Source organism: Eucalyptus grandis, chromosome 3, assembly GCF_016545825.1.
Source record: "Eucalyptus grandis isolate ANBG69807.140 chromosome 3, ASM1654582v1, whole genome shotgun sequence".
In the NCBI taxonomy this organism is placed as follows: Eukaryota; Viridiplantae; Streptophyta; class Magnoliopsida; order Myrtales; family Myrtaceae; genus Eucalyptus; species Eucalyptus grandis.
This window is the reverse complement of record NC_052614.1, coordinates 61,337,261-61,362,183: the sequence shown is the minus strand read 5'-3', so window position 1 is coordinate 61,362,183 and position 24,923 is coordinate 61,337,261. Positions and strand designations below refer to the sequence as shown.

At 42.0% G+C, this 24,923-nt stretch overlaps 4 protein-coding genes across 4 annotated transcripts; all 4 read left to right on the top strand.

Moving 5' to 3' along the window:
* Positions 1-769: 769 nt before the first annotated feature.
* Positions 770-2,155, top strand: LOC104438072 (UDP-glycosyltransferase 91C1). Its single transcript, XM_010051148.3, has one exon. The coding sequence runs from the start codon at positions 770-772 to the stop codon at positions 2,153-2,155; it is 1,386 nt and encodes a 461-aa protein (XP_010049450.2).
* Positions 2,156-12,581: 10,426 nt separating this feature from the next.
* Positions 12,582-16,238, top strand: LOC104438071 (UDP-glycosyltransferase 91C1-like). Its single transcript, XM_039309888.1, has 3 exons — positions 12,582-12,659; positions 13,300-14,591; positions 15,806-16,238. The coding sequence occupies exons 1-3, from the start codon at positions 12,582-12,584 to the stop codon at positions 16,236-16,238; spliced, it is 1,803 nt and encodes a 600-aa protein (XP_039165822.1).
* A 40-nt stretch (positions 16,239-16,278) lies between these two features.
* Positions 16,279-16,602, top strand: LOC120292024 (UDP-glycosyltransferase 91C1-like). Its single transcript, XM_039309887.1, has one exon. The coding sequence runs from the start codon at positions 16,279-16,281 to the stop codon at positions 16,600-16,602; it is 324 nt and encodes a 107-aa protein (XP_039165821.1).
* A 4,825-nt stretch (positions 16,603-21,427) lies between these two features.
* On the top strand, positions 21,428-22,813 carry LOC104440166 (UDP-glycosyltransferase 91C1). The gene has a single exon (XM_010053138.2). The coding sequence runs from the start codon at positions 21,428-21,430 to the stop codon at positions 22,811-22,813; it is 1,386 nt and encodes a 461-aa protein (XP_010051440.2).
* Positions 22,814-24,923: the final 2,110 nt, after the last annotated feature.

The window sequence follows — 24,923 nt, the reverse complement described above, 5'->3', positions numbered from 1 at the left end:
AACATTTTCATATAGTTTACAGACTAAATTTAACATGTATCGAAAGTTTAAAAACCACATTAAATAAATTAACAGTTTAGGTCAAAATTCACGGACTAAATTGCATATTGGACCAAAGTTCAAAAATAATTTGCATCATTTACCATTTAAACAGAGAGGAGGCCGATTTTTCTTTCTAGAGAGTATCCATATCACACCAAACTTTGTCATCGTGCTTTGCCTCTCCATCGCCGTTCGCTGCCATGTCTTGCTTCCCTACCACTTTCGCTGCCGCCCCCAAAAGTCTCACCACCAAACACTGAAGAGCTCCCGCTACGTATGGTAATCCATTAGCTTTTCCTTTCGACGGTTCACCCCGAGAAAGTTCGCGACTCAAAGACCTCAAGTAGATCACTCCCCATGGATATAAAAAGGAAAAAACAAAAGAGAAATGATGAAACCTAAACATAGCCAAGATAGAAAAGAAGAGGCCCGAGCCAAGGTGAGCAAAAGATGCAATCACCACATACGTCAGCTACGATGATGTTACTTTATATCATATCCACCATTGACATCGGATCCCCCATGTCGTAAATGGTGGATCTTCAGTTTTTCAAACCTCAAAAACATTATTTTAATCTTCGCTTCCTGCCCTAATGGCGTGACCTCGGTTCATAAAAACCCTAGAAATCTGCCACCATCCTCCAAACCATCGTCGTCTACAATCTCACTTCCTCTCTCTCTCTCTCTCTCTCTCTCTCTCTCTCTCTGTGCAGTCTTTCTCTCCATCATGGGCAGCGAGTCGAAGCGAAGCCTCCACATCGCCATGTTCCCGTGGCTCGCCCACGGCCACATCACCCCCTTCCTCGAGCTCTCCAAGTTCCTCTCCCTCCGCGGCCACGCCGTCTCCTTCCTCTCCACCCCCAACAACGTCGCTCGCCTCGCCCGCGCCCACCCCGAACTCCCTCCCTCCATTCGCCTCGTCTCCCTCCCCTTGCCGTGCGTCCCCAACCTCCCCAGCTCCGCCGAGTCCACCTCCGACTTGGACATCGACTCCGTCCCTTACCTCAAGAAGGCCTACGACCTGCTCGAGCCAGCCCTGACCCGCTTCCTCTCGGGCAGCCGCGTTGACTGGGTGATCCACGACTTCGCCAGCCACTGGCTCCCCGGGGCTGCAGCTCAGCTTGGGGTTGGCTCCGTGTTCTTCAGCACCTTCAATGCGACCGCGCTCACGCTCCTCGGCCCGCCGTCGGAGTTCATCGGCGGCCGGTTTCAGAAGCCGGAGGACCTGACCACCGTACCGGCATGGATACCGTACGAGACCACAGTTTGCCTTAGGCTCCATGAAGTATTGAGGCACCAGCGGTGCATGGACGACGAGGTCTCCGATTTCTGCAGGTTCGGCCACGTGATTGACGGCTGCGATTTCGTGATCGTGAGGAGCTGCCGTGAGTTTGAATTGGAGCCATTGAGCTTGTTGCAAGAGCTTTACCAGAAGCCGGCTATTCCGATCGGGCTATTGACGCCAGCAATTCGAGAGGAGGTTGGAGATGACGATGAGAAATGGAAAGCCCTAAAAAGTTGGCTCGACACCAAGCGCGAGAAATCGGTGCTTTATGTCGCGCTTGGAACAGAAGTGATTTTGAGTCACGAGCTAACGAACGAGTTGGCCGCCGGGATTGAGAAGTCCGGGTTACCGTTTGTTTGGGTGGTTAGGAACCGCCTCGTCCCGGCCGGGTTCGAGGAGCGAGTCTCAGGCCGGGGATTCATCTGGGCGGGCTGGGCCCCGCAGACGCGGATCTTGGCCCACGAGGCGATTGGCGGGTTCCTGACGCATTGCGGCTGGAACTCCACAATCGAGGCGCTGAGCCGCGGGCTGCCCCTGGTGCTGTTCTCCGGGGGGAGCTCGGACCAGGGTCTTATGGCCCGGTTCCTGCATGAGAAGCAGGTCGGGTTCGAGGTGCCCAGGGATGAAGCGGACGGGTCGTTCACGGGCGATGTGGTGGCCGAGTCAATCCGGCGGGTCATGGTGGAGCATGAGGGCGAGCCAATAAGGGCAACCGCACGGGCCATGAAGGAGGTGTTTGGCAACATGGAGTTGCAAAACAAGTACTTGGAGGAATTCGCAGGGATCTTAGAGAAAGGTTTCACTAAGGACCAAAAGATGGTGAACTAAATTTGCAAGACGGAGTAAGTGATGACTCCACCAAGGATAATGTAGCAACAAGTAAATGATGGATTTGGATTTCTTTATGCATGACGAGTTGGTATACTTGCGTTTGATTGTATGTTTGTCGAGAAGTTGTCTCTCAAAAACTAAAGACTATATGATCACTAATATCACTTATAATAATTAGTCGATAGAAAATGTTTCCATTCTTAACATTAATTTATATCTCAATATTTTGTGAAAGATGAAATAGTTATATTGATATGATTGTAAGAAAATATTTTTCAAAATTATTTATTTTCGCAAAAGAAACGGAACGTTAATATAAAGCCCTTAACTCAAAGCTTATGAGTCAAAACCACATTAATTAGCGCTTGCTTTTCCTCTTCTTTGCATTTAAAAACAAAAACATAGGCGAATATCTCCGAGAATATCCATCCCATGATTCGTGTATATAGTTTTCCAAAGAAAATATATTATTGCATGAGATGACGTAATGTGTCTCTCTCGTGCCATGCAGGCATTGGCCTTTGATCAAAAATTTCTATTTCTTAATAAAAAAATTCATAATATTATTTTTTTTCCTAAGCCATTGTGGATGTGGCCGATTCACCTAGTCTTATAATTTAATTAACTGCAAAATACCATTAAAAGATATTGTCACATTCTCGGACTCCCTAGCCACGGGGATGCGACTGGGGGGTTGTTTTTGTAATATCTCAGGCCCGTCGCTGTTTCAAACAGAAAAAAGTTGGGATAAATTTGGGACTAAATCTAAAGTTTGGGATTTTTTAGGGAATTGACCAATATTTGCGTGTGCGCGCTTATAGAGATCAATATTTACCTCCATATGCAGAATCGAAAAGAGGCAGAGTAGTGCCTCTCTGCTCAAAATTTGATATTTTGTTGGATCGGAGGTCAAGTTATGATTTTTGAGGGTTTTCTAATCTGGGTTTTCTTGAGCTTTAATACAATGTTTGGACTAAAAGCTCAATAAAATTTGATATTTTGTTGGATCAAAGGTCAAGTTATGAACCTCACTCGATTGATTATAAAGAACACAAGTTAACACAATTGTTAGATGAGGGCAATTTATATTAATTCTCTAGGCAATTGTTAGAGAAAGAACTTCTCTAAGGCTTCATTCATTTCGTAGAAAACAACTTCTTACAAAATGTTTTCTGAATTTTTCGCGTTCATTTCACTAAAAATTAACTAGTTGAGGAAAACATTTTCCATCAATGAAAGATAATCTTCTAAAATAGATAAAAATGTTTTCCGCTTTTTAGAAAGCGCAAAACATTTTTCATCCTATTTCTTTCATTTCCAAGCACATTTTTTCACCGATATTTTTCTTTTTCTTTTTTTTTCTTTTTAGAAAAATAATTTTTAAATTTTATGTTTAAAATTTTTTTTTTTTTCCTTCTTCTTCAGCTGGTCGCTAGGGATGATCGGTTTTGGTTTGGTCCGGTTCCAAGGTGGAACCGGGAACCAGACCGAGAGATTGGTTCCCAATTTTGGAAATCGTCAATCGGACCATTTGGTCCTAGGACTGGGACCGGACCATTAGTTCTGGTCCGGTTCGGTCCAATCCAACATAATCGGTACTTTCTTTTTCACTAAAGAACGATCATGTTTCGGACCGATCAATCAAATTCGGTTCCCAAGCAATCTAATAAAACTACTCACATGTTTTCACGTGCAAAATATTCAAACTTCACTTGCGTGAATTACGCTTAATTTTAAGCATAAAAGCCATGAATAATGAGATTAAAGATTGTGCTTGGCTTAGGTTTTAAAGACAATATCTATGAAACTAACAAGTAAGCTTTCTCTATAAATAAAGAACAACAACAAGAGCTTTGGTTGTCTCTTAGCCACATAAGAGGTTATTACTTCAATTGCAATTCCGATTGCAATAAGTTTCATATATAATATTCATATATTATATGTGTTTATATATTATATCTATATAAATTATATATAAAAAATTCGGTCCGGTCCGGTTGGTGCAGTAGGTTTGGTTCCCACCTTGGAACTAGAAACCGAACCAACCGACCGCCCGGTTCCAAGATTAGGAATCGAGAACCGGACTTGCCGACCGTGGGAACCGCCCAAAACCGGCCGATCCGAGTCTCGATTCGGGCGGTTTCCATTGCACACCCCTGCGGTCGCCGACCACAATAGACGAGATCTTAAGCCTCACCCGAGGTCGCCCAACTCACCGAATGCGGCAAAGTTGGAGCTCACTAGCCTCGAGCGAGCTGGAGCCTTAAGTCAAGACTCAAGTTCACTTGTGGTCGATCGTCGGCCATTGGTGTGCCCATCGGAAGATCGAGAAAGAAGAAAAATAATAAAAAAATATGTAAAATAATAAAATAATAATAAAATTATTGGGAGGGAGGAAAAGATCTTCCTTACCGGATGACAGAAAATATTTTTCACTTTATTTTCAAATTTCAGCCGAATATCAGAAAATATTGTTGTTTTTCTAGAAAGTTGCTTCCTTTAAATATTTTTGAAAAACATTATATTTTTCGTAAAAAGAACGGAGCTTAAATCGAGCAAGAATTTCATATTATGCATATAAATGAACTCTGCTTGTATGGTAATAAAAGATATAAGTTCTCTTTTTTTATTTGCTAAAGTACGCAAATCAAAATGGTAACACTGCGCAAGTATTTTGCTACTTTATAACATGCACGGTTGCTTCAATACTATCGAACTGTTGTTCAAAACCATGTTAATATTACTCTCACTTGGGACGGCTATCCATGTCATGTCTTTTGTCCGTATCTGTTATTCTTGTCATCACCGAAATATTTTAACATAATTAGATAATAATTTCGTTAAAAATTAGTGAAAGAAAAATGTTTATTCATATTAATTTCAAATTGCATCCATCACATCGAGTCATGTTCGGACTTCTCCCAATTAATTGATATAGTATTCTTGTGTCGCATCAAGAAGTGTCGCTCCTACATCTCACTCTCACTTTCACATGCCAATGTGACGATTTCACCACTTCCAGCGGCAAAAGCCAATATCAACCGAAAGCAAGACAAGACTAGACTTCTTATACTAATTACAGTGCGCATAACAATCATTATATTTCTTTATTTTTTATTTTTCTATTCCCAAAAACAAATTTGGAATAAAAATCCGTTTGATAATACAATTTCATTTTTCCATTTCCGCAATAAATTTTTTACTCCAAAAATAGATTTGGAACAAAAATTAGAATTTTTTTCTTTTACTTTTTAGTTTCTAGAATAAAAATGAGAAATAAAAATTATTTTCATGGCTTGCCCTTACTACCAACCAATCGACCACCCTTCACCCACCGGTTGTCTGCCGCCCACCCGCCGTTCACTTTGCACGCCCACCCACCGTCCGCCGCACGTTCACCACCTGCTTGTCCATCGCTGCAAAATGCCAACCGCCCGTTGCCAGCCACTTGTTGGTTGCTTCCAATTGCCACCACTCAAGAAAGAGAAATTTTATGTCATTATCAAACAAATTTTTATATTGAGAATAAAAATTTTGTATCATTATCAAATATATATTTTTGCTCGGAAACTCGTCCGAGGAATAGAAATAAAAAAAAATCAATTTATGGCCATAAATTGATTTATGAAACATAATGATTATCATTCACATTCTTAATTGCTCGCTTCCCAATGAAATTCCAAACCCTCTAATTTTTATTAGTCCATTACACCGTTTATCAGTGATAAGTTGTAAGGCCAACTCCGTTAGTTTTTTCTCAGGTGACTTGCTGATCTCAGCACCCCAATTCGTCATTCGAAATGCATTTATGACTAACCATTCTCACGAAAATAAAAATATTTTTCATTCATTCATTTTTATAAGCAGTAGGATTCATAGCTAGAAAAGTCTTCTCAAAAAGCCTAACTATTATATTCATTCATGCTCCTTTTACCAACTAGTCATAATCTCCAAAGGAAATTTATCCCTAAACCGAAAGGATTCATATCCCGAGAAACCTCGTGCACACTCTTACACAAATTTTTGCGATGCAGAGGAGTAGTGCGGCCGACGACAGCATCCGAGAACGGATAAAGCAAGCTAAGGAAGTGAGTACCAGAGCGAAAAATCAAATTGCTGCAATTGACAAGGTTAATGACTATGCGACGAACTCGGGCAATGCTTCTCGCTCCGTGAACTATACAGAGCAAATCCTTCTCGGGGGCGGCGAATGGCCGACGCACCAATAACACAACAAGGGAAATTAGAACTCATCGCATAAAACTCTGCTGTACCATGAACATACATGTGCATGGTACTGAGAATACCGCAGAACTAAGGGCGTCTGCAAGTGCAGAGATGGAAATGCGAAGCAGCGAAAGGATGAGCTTCCAAAATGCTCACGTGAGCATGATTTCATATCCCGTGAATCGAGTTGCGTAAGCGCGAGTACAGCACTTCCATCCAAATCTCTTTTGTAAGGAATGTGTCGTGGATGATTGAGCTCGCATTCCCTAATCCATGCAACCTCAGGATTTCTCCCTAATCAGCCTTATGCACACACTTGACTGATAAAAATCATACAGAGAGTGAAGCTCAATAGCATTTAATTGCTTGTAAACGAGGTGATACAACTTAGGGGTGGGACTCCTATTTATACAAGTGCGAGGCCAATCTTAATCATTGAACTCTCCTTTTATCTAACAAGCTTGAATCTTCGTAATCATTATATAACTATACAAAAACACTCAAAGAGGCCCTAGGCCTTGGGAAGCTTAAGGGTCGTTTACTTTGGGAAGTTTGAGGGTCACCCATCCAAGGATGGGCTCAAGCTTTGGGACACAGATGGGCCACGGCCCAATGTTTGGGAAATCTTCTAGAACACATCCGTCTATCGGGCCTTGTCAACTGGGCTGTGTCAAATGCCTGCAAGTAGAAAGGGCCAAACAAATGCTCCATGAAGCTAAAGGCTCCCTACTTCCATGAGCTATGAAGACCGAAACAGCGGATACTGCTGACATGTCGTCACACGACACGACGCATCATTTCTTAAAACTAGAGAATTCCGACACATTCTGACACATTCCAATACGTTATATATTATATGTATTTTTATATATAAATACATAAATAATAATAATAATAATAATAATAATAATAATAATAATAATAATAATAAGGGCCTATAATTAATTTACACTAAAAATATTAATTCAATATTTGTTAATATCTTTAATTATTTTAAATTGACAAATTTAACTGCATTTCATTACAATAATACATAAGATTTAGAGGGACAAAAACATTGTTTAAAGAAAAATGTTGAAATGGTAATATGAAATTTATTTATTTATCTAGTCTAGCATTTTTTATTACTTCTTTCATAGTAAAAGACTTTTCAAAAAGCCAAAATAATTCTTTAAAAAACTGAAAAAATAAAATAAAAATAGCCGGGGTTGTGGTTGGGCACGTCGCTACCACTGCCCCTGTCGACAATGTGCCTAGCCACCATCGGAGGGGGCCGGCGAGGCTCGCCCAAATGCGGGCGACAGGCCGTCGCTTGTGGTCGGCGAACCTCCCGGCCCAGGCGAGGGCGGCAACCCTCATTGGGCCCAAGCAAGGGGACGGCGTCACCAGATCTAGGCAAGCCTCACCGGCCCTTGCCTAGCCGATGAGGGCCACCCCCTTCTTGCCTATGGCGGCGAGGTCTCCGCCCCCTTCGACGGTGGCGGCAACAGCGGTGCCCGGCCACCAGCCCTCCCCTTTTTTTTTTTTTTTTTCTTTTTTTTTTTTTGTATATTTACATTTTGATCCCTCAAGTATTGAAAATTTTCAAAACTGACTCCGTGCGTGTCGGAATTGCATGTCGAAATTCCGGACTCGCTTGTCGGAAAGAGTTGATCACGTGTAAAATTTTTCGACACTCGTTGACTATATGTCGAAGCATGTCAAGACGTGTCAGAGTGTGTCGGATACGTGTCAAAGTGTCAAACACGACATGAAGGCTCCTGGAGACTGTCGGCACTACATAGTTCACGAGACGCGCAACGATAGTGGTCCTCCAATGAAGGTGACGCAACCATCTCTTCGGTGGCCACTGCCGTCATCGAAGATCAACATCGTCTCACATCAAAACTTGCAGTTTTTTTTTTCCTCTTCTATTTATAGTAATATGCAAATAAATTTAATTTTTTTTTGGCTGAGGTTTTTAGGTTCATGTCTTTCTCCCTAGAAATTGGCTAGATGTTTTTAGAGGCAATAAGGTGATGATGGTATCGATTGAGCGTTGATTGTGGCGGTTTAGTCGATGCACTTAAAATATGAGTCAAACGGGGAGATTTTTATTGGTTCGGATCGTGTCGGTTATATGCCGTTTAGACTATATTGCATAAATTTGACAAACATGATTAATTAATTTTGGTCCAAACTTTTAAGTGACCTGCTCTATTCATTTGCTACCTTCACTTACTACTCAAAGCTTGATTTTGGGTACGATTTCGATATAATATTTGTTGGAGATATCATTAGACATACTAATGACGTTATTTGATATTTCATTATTCGCTATGTAGTGCATAATATTTAACGTATACTTTTTTTTACAATACAATATTATTTGGGGTCACGTCTACATATTCACATTCCCTGTACCTTTTCATATATTTCATATATTGAACAATATAAGGAGTTTTTCCATATTTTGTAACTATATCATTTCTTTGAATTACTTGATCACATGAAAAATAAGTACCTCCTAATTTTTCTGTCTCAACATAAATTGTACGCGTCCATATGAAAAAAAAAAAAAATCCCAGTACATGAAGTCGGTACACACTTTAGACCTCAAACTAAACTCAGAATTTTGAAACTTGATTTAAGCAATATCACGTAGTTATCTCAAGTCTCAGCACAAGAAAGTAATTGCATTCCGTTGTCTCAATCATAAAATGAATTTACAAATCTTTAATTGAACAAGCCTAGCACTTAATTTGATGCCAAAAAATAAAATCCATTGGGTAATGTCACTAGAAAAGAAGATTTCTCCAAAAAAAAAAACTGAACCTATGGTTATCGACATTATGCATATGCATGAGTAAGGTTGACACATGGAAGCTTTATATGGCGCCCCCTTTGAATGTCAAAGAAATCGGGTGACTTGAGATTGGAGATTGCATCACGTTCTTAATCGCTCATCAAATACAAAGATGATAATTTAAAAAAAAAAAAAAAGCAAATCAAAAGACATTTTACATCATACAACCAATGAATTTCAGAAAGTGTAGTTTATAGCGAGAAGTAGATGGTAACTTTTTCAATTTTACCTAGAATGGAACATACGTCCTATTCGAGTAATTTTTCTTTTTGCTGTTGAGCCCACAAAATTAAATCCTAGATTTGTGTCTTCCTCTTGTCAGAAAAATCATTTGATCAATTATAAACTTATTGCACAAATATTAATTTAGTCACAAAGTTGTCAATATAGTCCAAAAACCTTTGCACAAAATTTTAATGTAGTCCTTGTAGCCCAATTATAAATGAAATTATTTTTCTTTCCTTTGAAATAAAAGTGTTGGGCGGTCTTAGGTCTCTCATCTTAAAAGCAAGCTTAAAGGAAAAGACTTTCCTTTGCACTTATAAACTGAGCATCAGCCCCATCCATGACCATAATCTCAACAATCTCCCCCTCACATATCGGGCCTAGATTGGCGGCGCAACAATCCATAACTCTCCCATGTCACCTTTTTTTTGTCCAGATTTAATGGCAACCTAGGCTCTAATAAACAGAGAGTCTCTTTATATTTCACATCTATTAAATAATGTGAAGTTCGGTTTCAGTGCCAACTTATTTTGCCATATTTCTATATATAGATATGAGGAATTATAAAAGACTTTTAGAACACATGAAGTCATTTAAAAATATGTAATGTATCTTTAGTTTCCTACCTGTTAGTTTCCTTTTCTTTTTCTTTTGGAATATAATGGTAACTGAAAGTAGCACAGCTTTCTTGATTAGTTATTTAGATAAGTGTCTTTGAAGCACTCTTTAACAAGATCGATCGATTGATTTGCATTGATGCAGCAATACAGTGACAAATTCAAAGCGCAGGAAAAACGTTCCTACTTCAAACCCTAATAGAAGCAACTTAATCATAACGGGAAATTCAGTCACATGAAGCATTTTGATCAAGCTTCACAGGGAACGTGCGTGCATGGACTAGATAAGTTGGCACGTAACTCAATTTCTGTAGGAGTTGTGTGATTGGGCAGTGAGTTTTCGTGACCTGTCGACACTCGGGGACAAGAAGGGCCAATCCTCGCTGTCTCTCCTAGAGCTCAAAACCCATTTCTTCTCTTCTTCCTCGGAATATTCTGTTCAAATTGTCTGGACATGAATGTATGTCTAAAAAAAAATGGAGCAAGAGGGCACTATTGATTATTCTACCCTTGCTCAAAATTAAAAACCGCACATCTACTCTTATTCGTCTCAATATAGACCTCATAGCTTTTGAAAAGATTTATGGGTCGTTTTTACATTACTGTATTTTGCTGATGTGGCCTAACATAATTTTTCCATGAAGATAGGATTTTCAGTTTACGAAAATTGTTCACGCGGCCCTTGCATATTAAAATTAGGAATTGACCCCAATCCCTAAGCAAAAATATTGTTGAAATTGCAATTGCATAGTTGGAGCATTTTTCATTTAATTAAGCCCGCAAAAACTACATTGAAATTGGATTGGCGCACAGTGGATGTTGCTAGTAGGAGGAGATCTGAGCTTAATTCAAATTATCTCTTGAGCCTACAAAAACTTAAAATTTGGCAATCTTGTCAGTTTATCACAGAGGCTGAGAATATCATATGCTATGCACATGGGTGAGCTCAATAGTCGATCAAAACATATATATGTATGCGATCAAAAGAGAAAGTCGATCTACTCCATTCGAGCTCGATAGATATGTACTCAAAAATAGAAAGTCAGATCCACTCCTTTCCTTGAAAGCTTCACCTTCTCACTTATAGAAGTCCACATTCCACAAGAAGGCACGCCCAAAAATAAACAAAGGAAAGGCATTGTTGGCTCGATAGGTAAGTGGTCACATCTCGCACGGCAACCATACATGCTTGGCCGGTCAAAGCTTTTAAAGAATGGTTAATGACATAAACCATCTCAAAATATTAGCCCAATGTGTAATGTCATCCCTGAATTTTAAATATGTTCGATAAGATCTTTAAACTTTAACTTAATGTGCAATGTCATTTCCGAACTTTTCATTTATTCAATATGATCGCTAAACTTTTGGCACTTATTTAATTTAATCCATGGACCATATGAACTATTCGATGTTGTCCTTGTTAGATATTTTTGAAATATTTATTAAAAATTATGACCGTCATTAAAGTCATCATTTTTGTAACGGTTTTACAATGGCCATATAACGGCTTTGTAATGACCATATAACGACTTTCTAATGGCTGTATAACAGTTGTCTAACGATTTTATAACTTTTGATTTATTACTTCATAAACTCTTCATTATTTTATAATGGCCATCCTTTTAATTATCAATTGATTTATGATGGTGCTCTCTCTTTCTCTTATTTAAATATAAATTAAACTTCAAACCACAATCTTTGAAGATGCCCCATGCTCTCATATATTTTTATTTCTTTTTGTTGGGTTATACACATAATGTTGTTATGTTCCTTCTAATATTCAGTGGAAAGTATAAAAAAATGTCTATTGTATCTTGGGAGAATAGTCGTTGAAGCCTTACGCACCAAGTTTTGCACTTCAAAGGGCGAAATTATCCTTAAGGACAATACTTATATGTCTTGGATATTTATTTTTATTTTCTAATCTTTTGCAATGTATTTCCAATAGTTATTATTATTTTCATGTATTTTAATATTTTTCCAATAGTCATTCCATTGATTCAAGTTCACGAATCATCGAACATTTTCATACAATCTAGGGACTAAATTAACATGTACCTACAATCCAAAATCGCATTGAACAAATTAAAAGTTCAAGGACAACATTACACATTGGATTAAAAATCATGAATCAAGTTGCATATTAGGCCAAAGTTCATAGATCATTTATGTCATTTACTATTTAAAGAAAGAGGAGGCCGGTTTTTCTTTCTAGAGAGTGTCCATCGTTCACAAAGAGAGGAGATCTGTATCACAACAAACTTTTTCTCCGTTCTGCACCGCTACCAACATAACCACACTTACCACCGCATTGATGATCGCGATGGTTTGGGCTTTCTCCCCCTCACGAATGGGAGGAGTTCGAATCCCCTGGTCGTTTAGGATCTTAAGTAGGTCGTTGGGGGTGATAAGTTCTCCCGCTTACGTGTCCCCAACATTTAATAAAAAATAAAAAAAACATAACCACACTTTATCGTCGTGCTGTGCCTCCCCATCACCGTTCGCTGTCATGTCTTGTTTCCACGCCACTTTCGCTGCTGCTCCCGACGTCACGCCACCAAACACTGAAGAGTTCCCACTAGGGAAAGTAATTCATTAGCTTTTCCTTTAGGTAGTTCACTTCGAGAAAGGTTGCGACTCGAAGCCCTCAAATAGATCACTCCCCATGGATATAAAAACAAAAAACAAAAAAGAAACGATAAAACCTAAGCATAACCAAGAAAGGAAAGAAGAGGCCCAAGCCAAGGAGAACAAAGATGCAATCACCCCATACGTCAGCTATGATGATCTTATTGGATTATATATTGATGCTTAGAGTCAAAGACAATAACTAATGATATGTATTTATAAAAGCGGTTAATTACATAAAGGGTATCGATAGAAACATAATTATAGAAGTACCCTATAATATGTATATATATAATACACATTAATATTATATTCACCATTGAGATTCACGAATCGTAGATCTACAGCTGTTCAATCCTCAAAAACATTATTTTAATCTTCGCTTACTGCTCTAATGGCGTGACCCGGTCCATAAAACCCCAAGAAATCTCCCACCATCGTCGTCTACAATCTCACTTCCCCCCCTCTCTCTCTCTCTCTCTCTCTCTGTTTCTGCAGTCTTTCTCCATCATGGGCGGCGAGTCGAAGCGAAGCCTCCACATCGCCATGTTCTCGTGGCTCGCCCATGGCCACATCACCCCTTCCTCGAGCTCTCCAAGTTCCTCTCCCTCCGCGGCCACGCCGTCTCCTTCCTCACCACCCCCGGCAACGTCGCTCGCCTCGCCGGCGCCCACCCCGAACTCCCTCCCTCCCTCCGCCTCGTCTCCCTCCCCTTGCCCCGCGTCCCCAACCTCCCGACCTCCGCCGAGTCGACCTCCGACTTGGACATCGACTCGGTCCCCTACCTCAAGAAGGCCTACGACCAGCTCGAGCCGGCCCTGGCCCGGTTCCTCTCGGACGGTCGTGTCGACTGGGTGATCCACGACTTCGCCAGCCACTGGCTCCCCCGGGCCGCCGCTCGGCTCGGGGTCCGCTCGGTGTTCTTCAGCACCATCAACGCAACCTCGCTCGCCTTCCTCGGCCCGCCGTCGGAGCTCCTCGGAGGCCGGTGCCATAAGCCGGAGGACTTGACCTGCGTGCCGGCGTGGATCCCGTACGAGTCCACAGCTTGCTTCAGGCTTTATGAGGTACTGAAGCACCAGCGGTGCATGGACGAGGAGGTCTCCGATTTCTCCAGGTTCGGTCACACGATCGACGGCTGCGACTTCGTGATAGTGAGGAGCTGCCGCGAGTTCGAATCGGAGCCGTTGAGCTTGTTGCCGGAGATTTACCAGAAGCATGTGCTTCCAATCGGGCTAGTGACGCCAGCTATCCGAGACGAGGTTGGAGCCGACGATGAGAAATGGAAAGCCCTGGAAAGTTGGCTCAGCGCCAAGCGCGAGAAATCGGTGCTGTATATCGCGCTTGGAACTGAAGTGATTTTGAGTAGCGAGTTGACGAACGAGTTGGCCGCCGGGATTGAGAAGTCCGGGTTACCATTCGTTTGGGTGGTTAGGAACAGCCTCGTGCCGGCCGGGTTCGAGGACCGAGTCTCGGACCGAGGGTTTGTGTGGGCGGGCTGGGCCCCGCAGACTCGGATCTTGGCCCACGAGGCAATCGGCGGGTTCCTGACGCACTGCGGCTGGAACTCCACGATCGAGGCACTGAGCCACGGGCTGCCCCTGGTGCTGTTCTCCGGGGGGAGCTCGGACCAGGGCGTGATGGCCCGGTTCCTGCACCAGAAGCGGGTCGGGTTCGAGGTGCCCCGGGATGAGGCGGATGGGTCATTCACGGGCAACGTGGTGGCCGAGTCGATCCGGCAGGTCATGGTGGAGCCCGATGGCGAGCCGATTAGGGAAAATGCATGGGCCATGAAGGAGGTGTTTGGCAACATGGAGTTGCAAAACAAATACATGGAGGAATTCGCAGGGATATTAGAGAAAAGTGCCACTAAGGACCAAAAGATGGCGAAGTAAATCTGCAAGACGAGTATTGCTAAGTATATCAAATCGATATACCAAATTGATAAGTACGGTAATGCGATCAATTTTTATTGGATATATATATTTTGGTCAGTAATTATTGAATATTGAATATGACCCGATTTAAGATTTTATTGCGTTTATCTTTTACATAAAATTTAAATGATATTAACTTTAGTAAACCCATACATCATTCGTGTGAATTCACTATACATGGTGTTTGCAAAAGTTATTAATGGGGTCGATTATATATGATTTCAATCAATATAATCATTTCATGAATAGACAGAAGATACAGAAACGGCAAGATGTAACGTATTCAATTGATTAATTAAAGTCGGACGAAAGCAACCATTATAAGATATGCTAAAAGCCAAAAGCAATTTGTACACTCGAATGTATGAGAGGGAGGAGACGGGGTGAAAAAAAATAATCAAAACCCGACATTGCGGGTGACCCAATTTAAAAATTCGCCTCCACTAGCACAAGAAAATCAATCCTAGAAAAATGAAATAAAATAATGTATTCGAAGAAGACTAATATAGATTGAAAGCCATTACGCGACAAGTACGTGCGCTCGGCCGGGGGGCTGCTTCTGAATGAGAATAATAGAATTCAAATAATATAAATATAAGGCTAAGATTGGAATTTTCATATAAACTTAGAAATTTGGAGCTGATGATTAGAATCCACCACGAAGCAAAAACAGTATGATATATATATATAGACACACACACCTATATATTAGTCTTGTCATAAAGATGGACCGAGTCCAGTTTGTGTCGGATAAAAAATAACCGACCCAAATTTGCTCATTTAATTTATTTTAACTCATTTTTATGCAATACAAATCTAGTGATCAATATCCAATCACATACCAAATCAATTTATTTTATTAAAATACTCATATATTTAACCAAATTTAGGAAAACTTGTACCAAAACTAAGGTGAGAGCACAGAGTAAATAAGCACAAAATCGAGTGAGAATGAGAGAGGGTTATAGAGGTGAGTTGAGTCTAAATTATAAACCCATTTAACTTATATTATTTTAGGTCTTATCATCTAAAATCCATCTATGACCTTTTACTAAATATAACTACGTGATGTAACTAGCCAGCTTATCAAATATGGGTTAAAATGAGTCTACTATACAGAGGCATGGTGTTATGTCCTATTTTGACAGTCTAATTTACTCTCTGGCAGCCGTGTTGACTGGGTGATCCACGACTTTGCCAGCCACTGGCTTCCGGGGGCCGCAGCTCATTTTGGGGTTGGCTCCGTGTTCTTCAGCACCTTCAATACGACCACGCTCACGCTCCTCGGCCTGCCGTCGGAGCTCATCAGCGGCCGGTTTCAGAAGCCAGAGGACCTGACCAGCGTACCGACATGGATACCATACGAGACCACAGTTTGCCTCAGGCTCCATGAAGTATTGAGGCACCAGCGGTGCATGGACGACGAGGTCTCCGATTTCTGCAGGTTTGGCCACGTGATTGACGACTGCGATTTCGTGATCGTGAGGAGCTGCCGTGAGTTTGAATTGGAGCCGTTGAGCTTGTTGCCAGAGCTTTACCAGAAGCCAGCTATTCCGATCGGGCTATTGACGCCCAGCAATTCGAGAGGAGGTTGGAGATGACGATGAGAAATGGAAAGCCCTAAAAAGTTGGCTCGACACCATGTGCGAGAAATCGGTGCTTTATGCCGCGCCTGGAACAGAAGTGATTTCGAGCCACGAGCTAACGAACGAGTTGGCCGCCGGGATTGAGAAGTCCGGGTTACCATTTGTTTGGGTGGTTAGGAACCGCCTCGTCCCGGCCGGGTTCGAGGAGCGAGTCTCGGGCCGGGGATTCATCTGGGTGGGCTGGGCTCCGCAGACGCGGATCTTGGCCCACGAGGCGATCGTTGGGTTCCTGACGCATTGCGGCTGGAACTCCACGATCGAGGCGGTGAGCCACGGGCCTTGTGGCCCGGTTCCTGAACGAGAAGCCAGTCGGGTTTGAAGTGCCCAGGAACGAGGCGGACGGGTCATTCACGGGTGACATGGTGGCTAAGTCAATCCAGGGGGTCATGGTGGAGCATGAGGGCGAGCCAAAAGGGCAACCGCACGGACCACGAAGGAGGTGTTCGGCAGCATGGAGTTGCAGTAAGGACCAAAAGATGGTGAACTAAATTTGCAAGACAAAGTAAGTGATGACTAGCACAAGTAATAATTTTTTTATGCATTTCGAGTCACTTATAATAATTAGTTAATGGAAATATTTCCATTCTTAACAGTATTTTATATCTCAATATTTCTGTGAAAGATGAAAATAATTATAGCGATATAAATAATCGTTTGTAAGAAAATAATTTTTAAATAATTTATTTTTCACAAAAGGAACGAAACCTTATTATCAAGCCCTTAACTCAAAGCTTATGAGCCAAAACCACATTAGTTAGCGCTTGCTTTTCCTCGTATTTGCATTTAAAAGACAAAAACCTAAGCGAATATCTCCGAGAATATCCATCCCATGATTCATGTATAATTCAAAGCACGTCATGATAAAATTATAGTTTTCCAAAGAAAAAATTATATTATTGCATGAGATGACGTAATGTGTCTCTCTCGTGCCATGCAGGCATTGGCTTTTGATCCTTTTCAACTACACTTTCTATTGCTTAATAAAAATTTTCAAAATATTGATTTTTTTCCTAAACCATTGTGGATGTGGCCGATTCACCTAGTCTTATAATTTAATTAACTACAAAATACCATTAAAGGATATTTTCACATACTCGGACTCCCTAGCCACAGGGATGCGACCGGCGGTGGTTGTTGTTGTGATATCCCAAACTCGTCGCCGTTCCATTTCTTTTATCTTTTTATTATGAACATGCGGAAGCATTTTATATAATAAACACCCAACATCAACAACAAGAAGTTAGGAAAACACTTTACAAACACATTACTACTATTATACAATGTTAGTGCTTTGTACAAACCCTTTGCTATAGGTCCTTTTTCTTTCCACCGCACAAGTTGGGGTAACCTTAACTCCTCTAGTGAAGTTGCACTTCCAAAATCGATTCCCCTTCGTTGGGCCGGCCTCCTAGGTACTTAACGCAATCCCACTAGACGCGGATGCGTCGCTTGGCCTTGGCGGTCCATTGAACCCATGAAAGGGTCCGACAAGGTCACCGTTAAACCAAATGTACCACGCCATGTAATAGTGGGGAACCAAGTCATCGAGGCCCTCCTCAACCTAAACGGTAGTAGTGCATCTACGCTAGGCGGTATTACCTCATGCTTCTATAATATCGGTGATGGTCACTTCCATTTCAACAAGCAAGCCAAAGTGAACAGGAGGGAAATCCATACCTACAAATCCAAAGAAAATAAAGAGAGAGTCATGGACTTAGTAAGTAAACTCAATAAACTTCATTTAGGAGGATGCCTTGCCATCGAACAAAGTATGCAACTACCACCATCTCAAGTGTCAATGGGAAATTGATAGCAAACTATTCCATTAATCTTGATTATATGCATAAGAATGGTTCAGCTTACCTTTGATGCACGAAGTATCCAAAAACATCAAACAAAACATGGAGAAAAGCACACAAAATTCATTTATTAACTTAACCAAAATCCATTGATTTTTCCGGAATCCACCAAGCATTTGAAATCCATCAGGCAACGTCTTCAAAATTCATTGGCAACGGATATTTCTACCGTGTGACCATGCAACAACATCACGCAATCCGACTTCTTATCATTGTATTCTTAGTCGATGAATCAAGGGCCTGAAGATGTGTCATGTAAGTGAGTGTCATGACCTACAAAACCATAACTATACAATATGTTAGGCAAGGCCCAAATTTCATGGCTTGACCCATTACACCTAAGCACCAACCTAAAACCAAGCAACGTTTGGATCGACACACCTCACTATTGATTGGAGGCCAAGCGAGGTCCAATCCGTCATGCCTCAATGTCCGTTCAAGACCAAGTGAGACCCCTTACGTGGCCTGGAGCATGTTTTGACTCATGGACTAAATAGCACATAAGCAAACCATATATGAACAATCGTCAACATACTCATACAAGCGCAAGTGAGAACACATCCAAGTCTGAGTGACATAGCACAACGCCCTAACCAAGATTAAGGAATTCAGTTACTACTAGACCAAGCGATGCCCAAATGACAAGGGGCAAGCAGCAACAAGAGAGAAAGTGGCCGAGAGAAAGGGAGGGACGTGCAAGGAAGAGGAGAAGTGGGAGAAATGAGCCAAGGTTGGAAATGAGGATTGATGCTTTTATTTATAGGCCAAACCCTTCATGATGGCCTTTCCAAATGGTCCGATAGCTTGTTCTTGGGTGGCAAGGCTAATTTAGAAGAGGTGGTGCCTTACCTTGGTTAAGTGGTGCCTAGGATTCTAGAGAAATGATTGGAGTCTTATTTGGGCTTGATAAACATTTTTTCCATGAAAAGAACAATACCAAAAGGACATTAGATGTAATCAAGTCTTCGTACTCAAAATCTTTGATTCGTAGAAGTAAAATAATTCTCTCATTATTTTACTTAAATGTATAATCGACCTACCATAAACTGATTAGCGGTGATTTCTAATTGAAAAATCATTTATATGTAAAAAACTTGAACCTAAAGTTTAGACTTAATAATACATTAATCAAATCTTAGGTGGTTTGCCTGAGATTAGATTGCAATAGCTTAGCGATTCTATTGAGGACCGAACCCAGAATCTCTAGTTCTCAAAAGGCAACCTCTATGAGTCGCCAAGCTGAGCAAGGGCAAGGAGACAAGACTCACCACCTCCCAACATTTGCTACTTATAAAGAGAAAGAGGTCCATATCGATGATATGATTGAGTTCAACAGGGGCCAATCCTCATTGTCTTTCTTATAGCTTAAAACCCATTTCTTCTCTTCTTTCTCAGAGTATTCTGGCCAAATTGTTTGGATATGACTGTATGTCTAAAGAAAATAGATTAAGAGGGCGCTCTTAATTATTCTACTCTTGCTCAAAATTCAAAACCGCACATTTACATTTATTAGTCTCAATATAGCCCTCACCGCCTTTAAAAGAATTAATCGGTTGTCTTTGCATGGCTGGATTTTGCTGATGCGAGTCAGTCAAGATTCTCAGTTGAAGAAAATGTTCGAGTGGCTCGCGCACGTTCTTTTTCCCAAAGGGATTAGAAATGTCCAAGTCTTTTGCCAATTTGGCACTGCGTTTAACCCTAAACACGAAACTGAGGTGACATATACATAATTACCCACATTCATCTCAATGAATGAAACTTCACCATATCTAGTATTATTACATCATAAACGCAGTTATTCAATCATTTTGTCAAATCAACAAGCTAAAAAGCCTTTTCATATGTGCGTGCATAATCACCGAATGTGTGTAAAAAGTAAAACTGTCACCGAAAAGTAGTCGACGTGCTCAAAGAGCTATAAAAGATCGCTCTCAATGGATATGAAAGAGAACAGAAGAAAACCGATGAAACCCTAAGCATAGCCAGGAAAGGAAAGAAGAAGCCGAAACCGATGAAAACAAAGATGCAATCACTGCATGCGTCAGCCATGATCTTACTATATTATTTCCATCATTAATATCGGATTTCCCACATCATAAATCGTAGGTCTTCAATTCAAACCTTAAAAACATTATTTTAACCTTGATTACTACTGTACTGGCGTGCCCCGGAGTTCGATCCGGTCCATAAAGCCCCAAGAAATCTCCCACCGTCTTCAACCACGCAACTACCCAAAATCATCTCTCTCTCTCTCTCTCTCTCTCTCTCTCTCTCTCTCTCTCTCTCTCTCTCTCTCTCTCTCTCTCTACTTGGCACATTCATCAGATAGAAGTCCACACCCCACAGGAAGACACGACCAAAAATAAACAAAGGAAAGGCAGTGTTGGCTCGATGGGTAAGTGATCACATCTCGCACGGCAATCATACATACTTGGCCGGCCAAAGCTTTTGAAGAAGGAATAATCACGTGAATTATCTCAAAATTTTGGCTCGGTATGTAGTGTGGTCTCTGAAGAAGGAATAACTTCATTCCAATGTGCAATGTCGTCCCTAAATTTTTAATTTATTTATTGTGGTCCCTGAACTTTTGACACGTGTTCAGTTTAATCCATAGATTGTATGAAATGTTCAATGCTGTCTTTTCATTGATTCAAGTTCAAGTACAATATCGAACATTTTCATACAATCTAGGGATTGAATTAACATATATCTAAAGTTTAAGAACCACATTAAACAAATCAAAGTTAACGGATCATTTGTGTCATTTACTATTTAAAGAAGAGAAGGCCAATTTTTCTTTCTCGAGTATCCATCATTCGCGAAGAGAGGAGATCCATTTCAAACCAGACTTTTTCTCTGCTTTGCGCCACTATCAACATAAACACACTTTGTCGTCGTGCCACTTCGAGAATGGCCGCAACTCAAAGACCTCGAATAGGTCACTGCCCATGGATATAAAAATGAAAAACAAAAGAGAAACGATGAAACGTCGCCAAGAAAGGAAAGGAGAGGCCCAAGCCAAAGAGAGCAAAAGATGCAATCATCCCATACGTCAGCTACGATGACATCGGATCCCCCACGTCACAAATCGTGGATCTTCAGTTGTTCAAACCTCGAAAACATCATTTTAATCTTCGCTTCCTGCTCTAAAGGCGTGACCCGGTTTATAAAACCCTAGAAATCTCCCTCCATCCTCCAAATCGTCGTCGTCTACAATCTCACTTCCTCCCTCTCTCTCTCTCTCTCTCTCTCTCTCTCTCTCTCTCTGCAGTCTTTCTCTCCATCATGGGCAGCGAGTCGAAGCGAAGCCTTCACATCGCCATGTTCCCGTGGCTCGCTCACGGCCACATCACCCCCTTCCTCGAGCTCTCCAAGTTCCTCTCCCTCCGTGGCCACGCCGTCTCCTTCCTCACCACCCCCGGCAACGTCGCTCGCCTCGCCGGCGCCCACCCCGAACTCCCTCCCTCCCTCCGCCTCGTCTCCCTCCCCTTGCCCAGTGTCCCCAACCTCCCGACCTCCGCCGAGTCGACCTCCGACTTGGACATCGACTCGGTCCCCTACCTCAAGAAGGCCTACGACCAGCTCGAGCCGGCCCTGGCCCGGTTCCTCTCGGACGGTCGTGTCGACTGGGTAATCCACGACTTCGCCAGCCACTGGCTCCCCCGGGCCGCCGCTCGGCTCGGGGTCCGCTCGGTGTTCTTCAGCACCATCAACGCAACCTCGCTCGCCTTCCTCGGCCCGCCGTCGGAGCTCCTCGGAGGCCGGTGCCATAAGCCGGAGGACTTGACCTGCGTGCCGGCGTGGATCCCGTACGAGTCCACAGCTTGCTTCAGGCTTTATGAGGTACTGAAGCACCAGCGGTGCATGGACGAGGAGGTCTCCGATTTCTCCAGGTTCGGTCACACGATCGACGGCTGCGACTTCGTGATAGTGAGGAGCTGCCACGAGTTCGAATCGGAGCCGTTGAGCTTGTTGCCGGAGATTTACCAGAAGCCCGCGATTCCAATCGGGCTAGTGACTCCAGCTATCCGAGACGAGGTTGGAGCCGACGATGAGAAATGGAAAGCCCTGGAAAGTTGGCTCAGCGCCAAGCGCGAGAAATCGGTTCTTTATATCGCGCTTGGAACCGAAGTGATTTTGAGTAGCGAGTTGACGAACGAGTTGGCCGCCGGGATTGAGAAGTCCGGGTTACCGTTCGTTTGGGTGGTTAGGAACTGCCTGGTGCCGGCCGGGTTCGAGGAACGAGTCTCGGACCGAGGGTTCGTCTGGGCGGGCTGGGCCCCGCAGACTCGGATCTTGGCCCACAGGGCAACCGGCGGGTTCCTGACGCACTGCGGCTGGAACTCCACGATCGAGGCGCTGAGCCGCGGGCTGCCCCTGGTGCTATTCTCCGGGGGGAGCGCGGACCAGGGCGTGATGGCCCGTTTCCTGCACCAGAAGCGGGTCGGGTTCGAGGTGCCCCGGGATGAGGCGGACGGGTCATTCACGGGCGACGTGGTGGCCAAGTCAATCCGGCAGGTAATGGTGGAGCCCGAGGGCAAGCCGATTAGGGCAAATGCATCGGCCATGAAGGAGGTGTTTGGCGACATGGAGTTGCAAAACAAGTACATGGAGGAATTCGCAGGGATCTTAGAGAAAAGTGCCACTATGGACCAAAAGATGGCGAAGTAAATCTGCACGTCAAGTATTGCTAAGTATATCAAATCGATGTACCAAATTGATTAGTACAACAATATGAACGGCTTTTATCGGATATTGAATATGACCCGATTTAAGATTCTATTGCGTTTCATTTTACATCAAATTTAAATGATATTAACTTTAGTAAACCTATATATCATTTGTGTGAATTCACTATACGCGGAGTTTGCAAAAGTTATTAATGGGGTCAATCTTATATGATTACAATCAATCTAATCATTTCATGAATAGACAGAAGCTACACAAACGGCAAGATGTAACATATTCAATTGATTAATTAAAAGTCAGACAAAAGCTACCATTATAAGATATGCTAAAAGCCAAAAGCACTTTGTACACTCAAATGTATGAGAGGGAGGAGACGGGGTGAAAACAAATAATCAAAACCCGACATTACGGGTGACCCAATTTAAAAATTCGCCTAGATTAGCATAAGAAAAATAATCCTAAGAAAATGAAATAAAATAATGTATTAGAAGAAGACCAATATAGACTGAAAGCCATTACGCGACAAGACGTGCGCCCGGCCGTGGGGGTTGCTTCTGAATGGGGAACATAGAATTCAAATAATATAAATATAAGGCTAAGATTGGAATTTTCATATAAACTTAGAAATTTGGAACTGATGATTAGAATCCATCATGAAGCTAAAACAGTACTATATATATATATTAGTCTTGTCGTATGAATGGACCGAGTCGCCCAATCAAAATAACCGACACAAATTTACTCATTTAATTTATTTTAACCTATTTTTATGTAATAAAAATCTAGTGATCAATACCCAATCACATACCAATCCAACTTATTTTATTAAACCACTAGAGCTGGCAAAATGGGTCATAAACCCATATTATGACCTATTTTTAGTTAAATTGGTCATATATTGATCAAATGAAAATTAAATATAGGTCACAAATGGTCTTAGAAAGTAAAGTTAGAAAAGAAATGGGTCTAAATGGGTTATTAGGAAACCCATTTTGAACCCATGGCCTTCCTCCTCTACGGTAGAGCCTCTGCCTCAATTCTCTCTTCCTTCCATGACTGCAAATCTTTGGATGAGTAGAGCACCCCCTTTCCTTTCGACCCCAACCGATTGCAGCCACCGCCTACCCGACCATCACGCCACCATCTTAGTCATCAATCTCGAGCTTGTTGGCCTCAAGCAAGCCGCGAGCTCACCGGCCTTGGCCGAGCTCGAGCTCACCTGGATCTGGCAAGCCGCAAGCTCGTCGGCCTTGACAGAACTCGAGCTCACCTGGATCGGCCGAGCCACGAGCTCGCCGGCCATGGCCGAGCTTGGCTCGAGCCGTAAGCTCGCAGGCTACGACGGAGCTCGGGCTGGCCTAGATTGGCCAAGCCTCGAACTCACCGGCCACGACGGAGCTCGGCAGCTTGAGCTCCCCTGGACGAGCGGAGCCTTGATCTCACCGGACACGGCTTGGCCGGTCATCGTCGACAGAGTAACAAGGAGAAGAAGGAGGAGGAAAAAAAAGAAAGAAAAGAGAAAAAAAATAATAATAATAATTTCAAAAATTTAAAAAAAAAAAATTTATTTTTTTATATTTGGTAGATAGATATCCATATTAGTACTTTTAGACAAAGCTCGATGCTGTTTAAATTGATAAATATAAATTATAAACATCATAATGTAATTTTTAACTTAGTGAACTAAAATCAAGAAATCAACCAAAATTAAAAACATTTACAATTAAGAAGCTATGCATTCTCACATTCAACAAGATTTGTTATAAGCAAATATTATTTTCATGTCAATTATTAACTCATCAAACTTTTTCTTATCAAGAGTTCTTCAATAGTATTTCAATTTAATGGTTTTTCACATTTTTTATTTTATTTACTTTTTAAATTTGGTGTGAAGTTTTTATTTAAGTAACTAAATTGAGTTAAATATAAATGTGTTTAGATAATAAGGGTCGAGTCGAGTATGGGTCATCAAATTTACATTGCATGAAAATGGGTCAAAACGGGTTAAATGAATCAATATGGGTCGAACCATTTTCAACCTAACCCATACCCGACCCGACCCGACCCGACCCGACCCACCCATTTGTTGGCC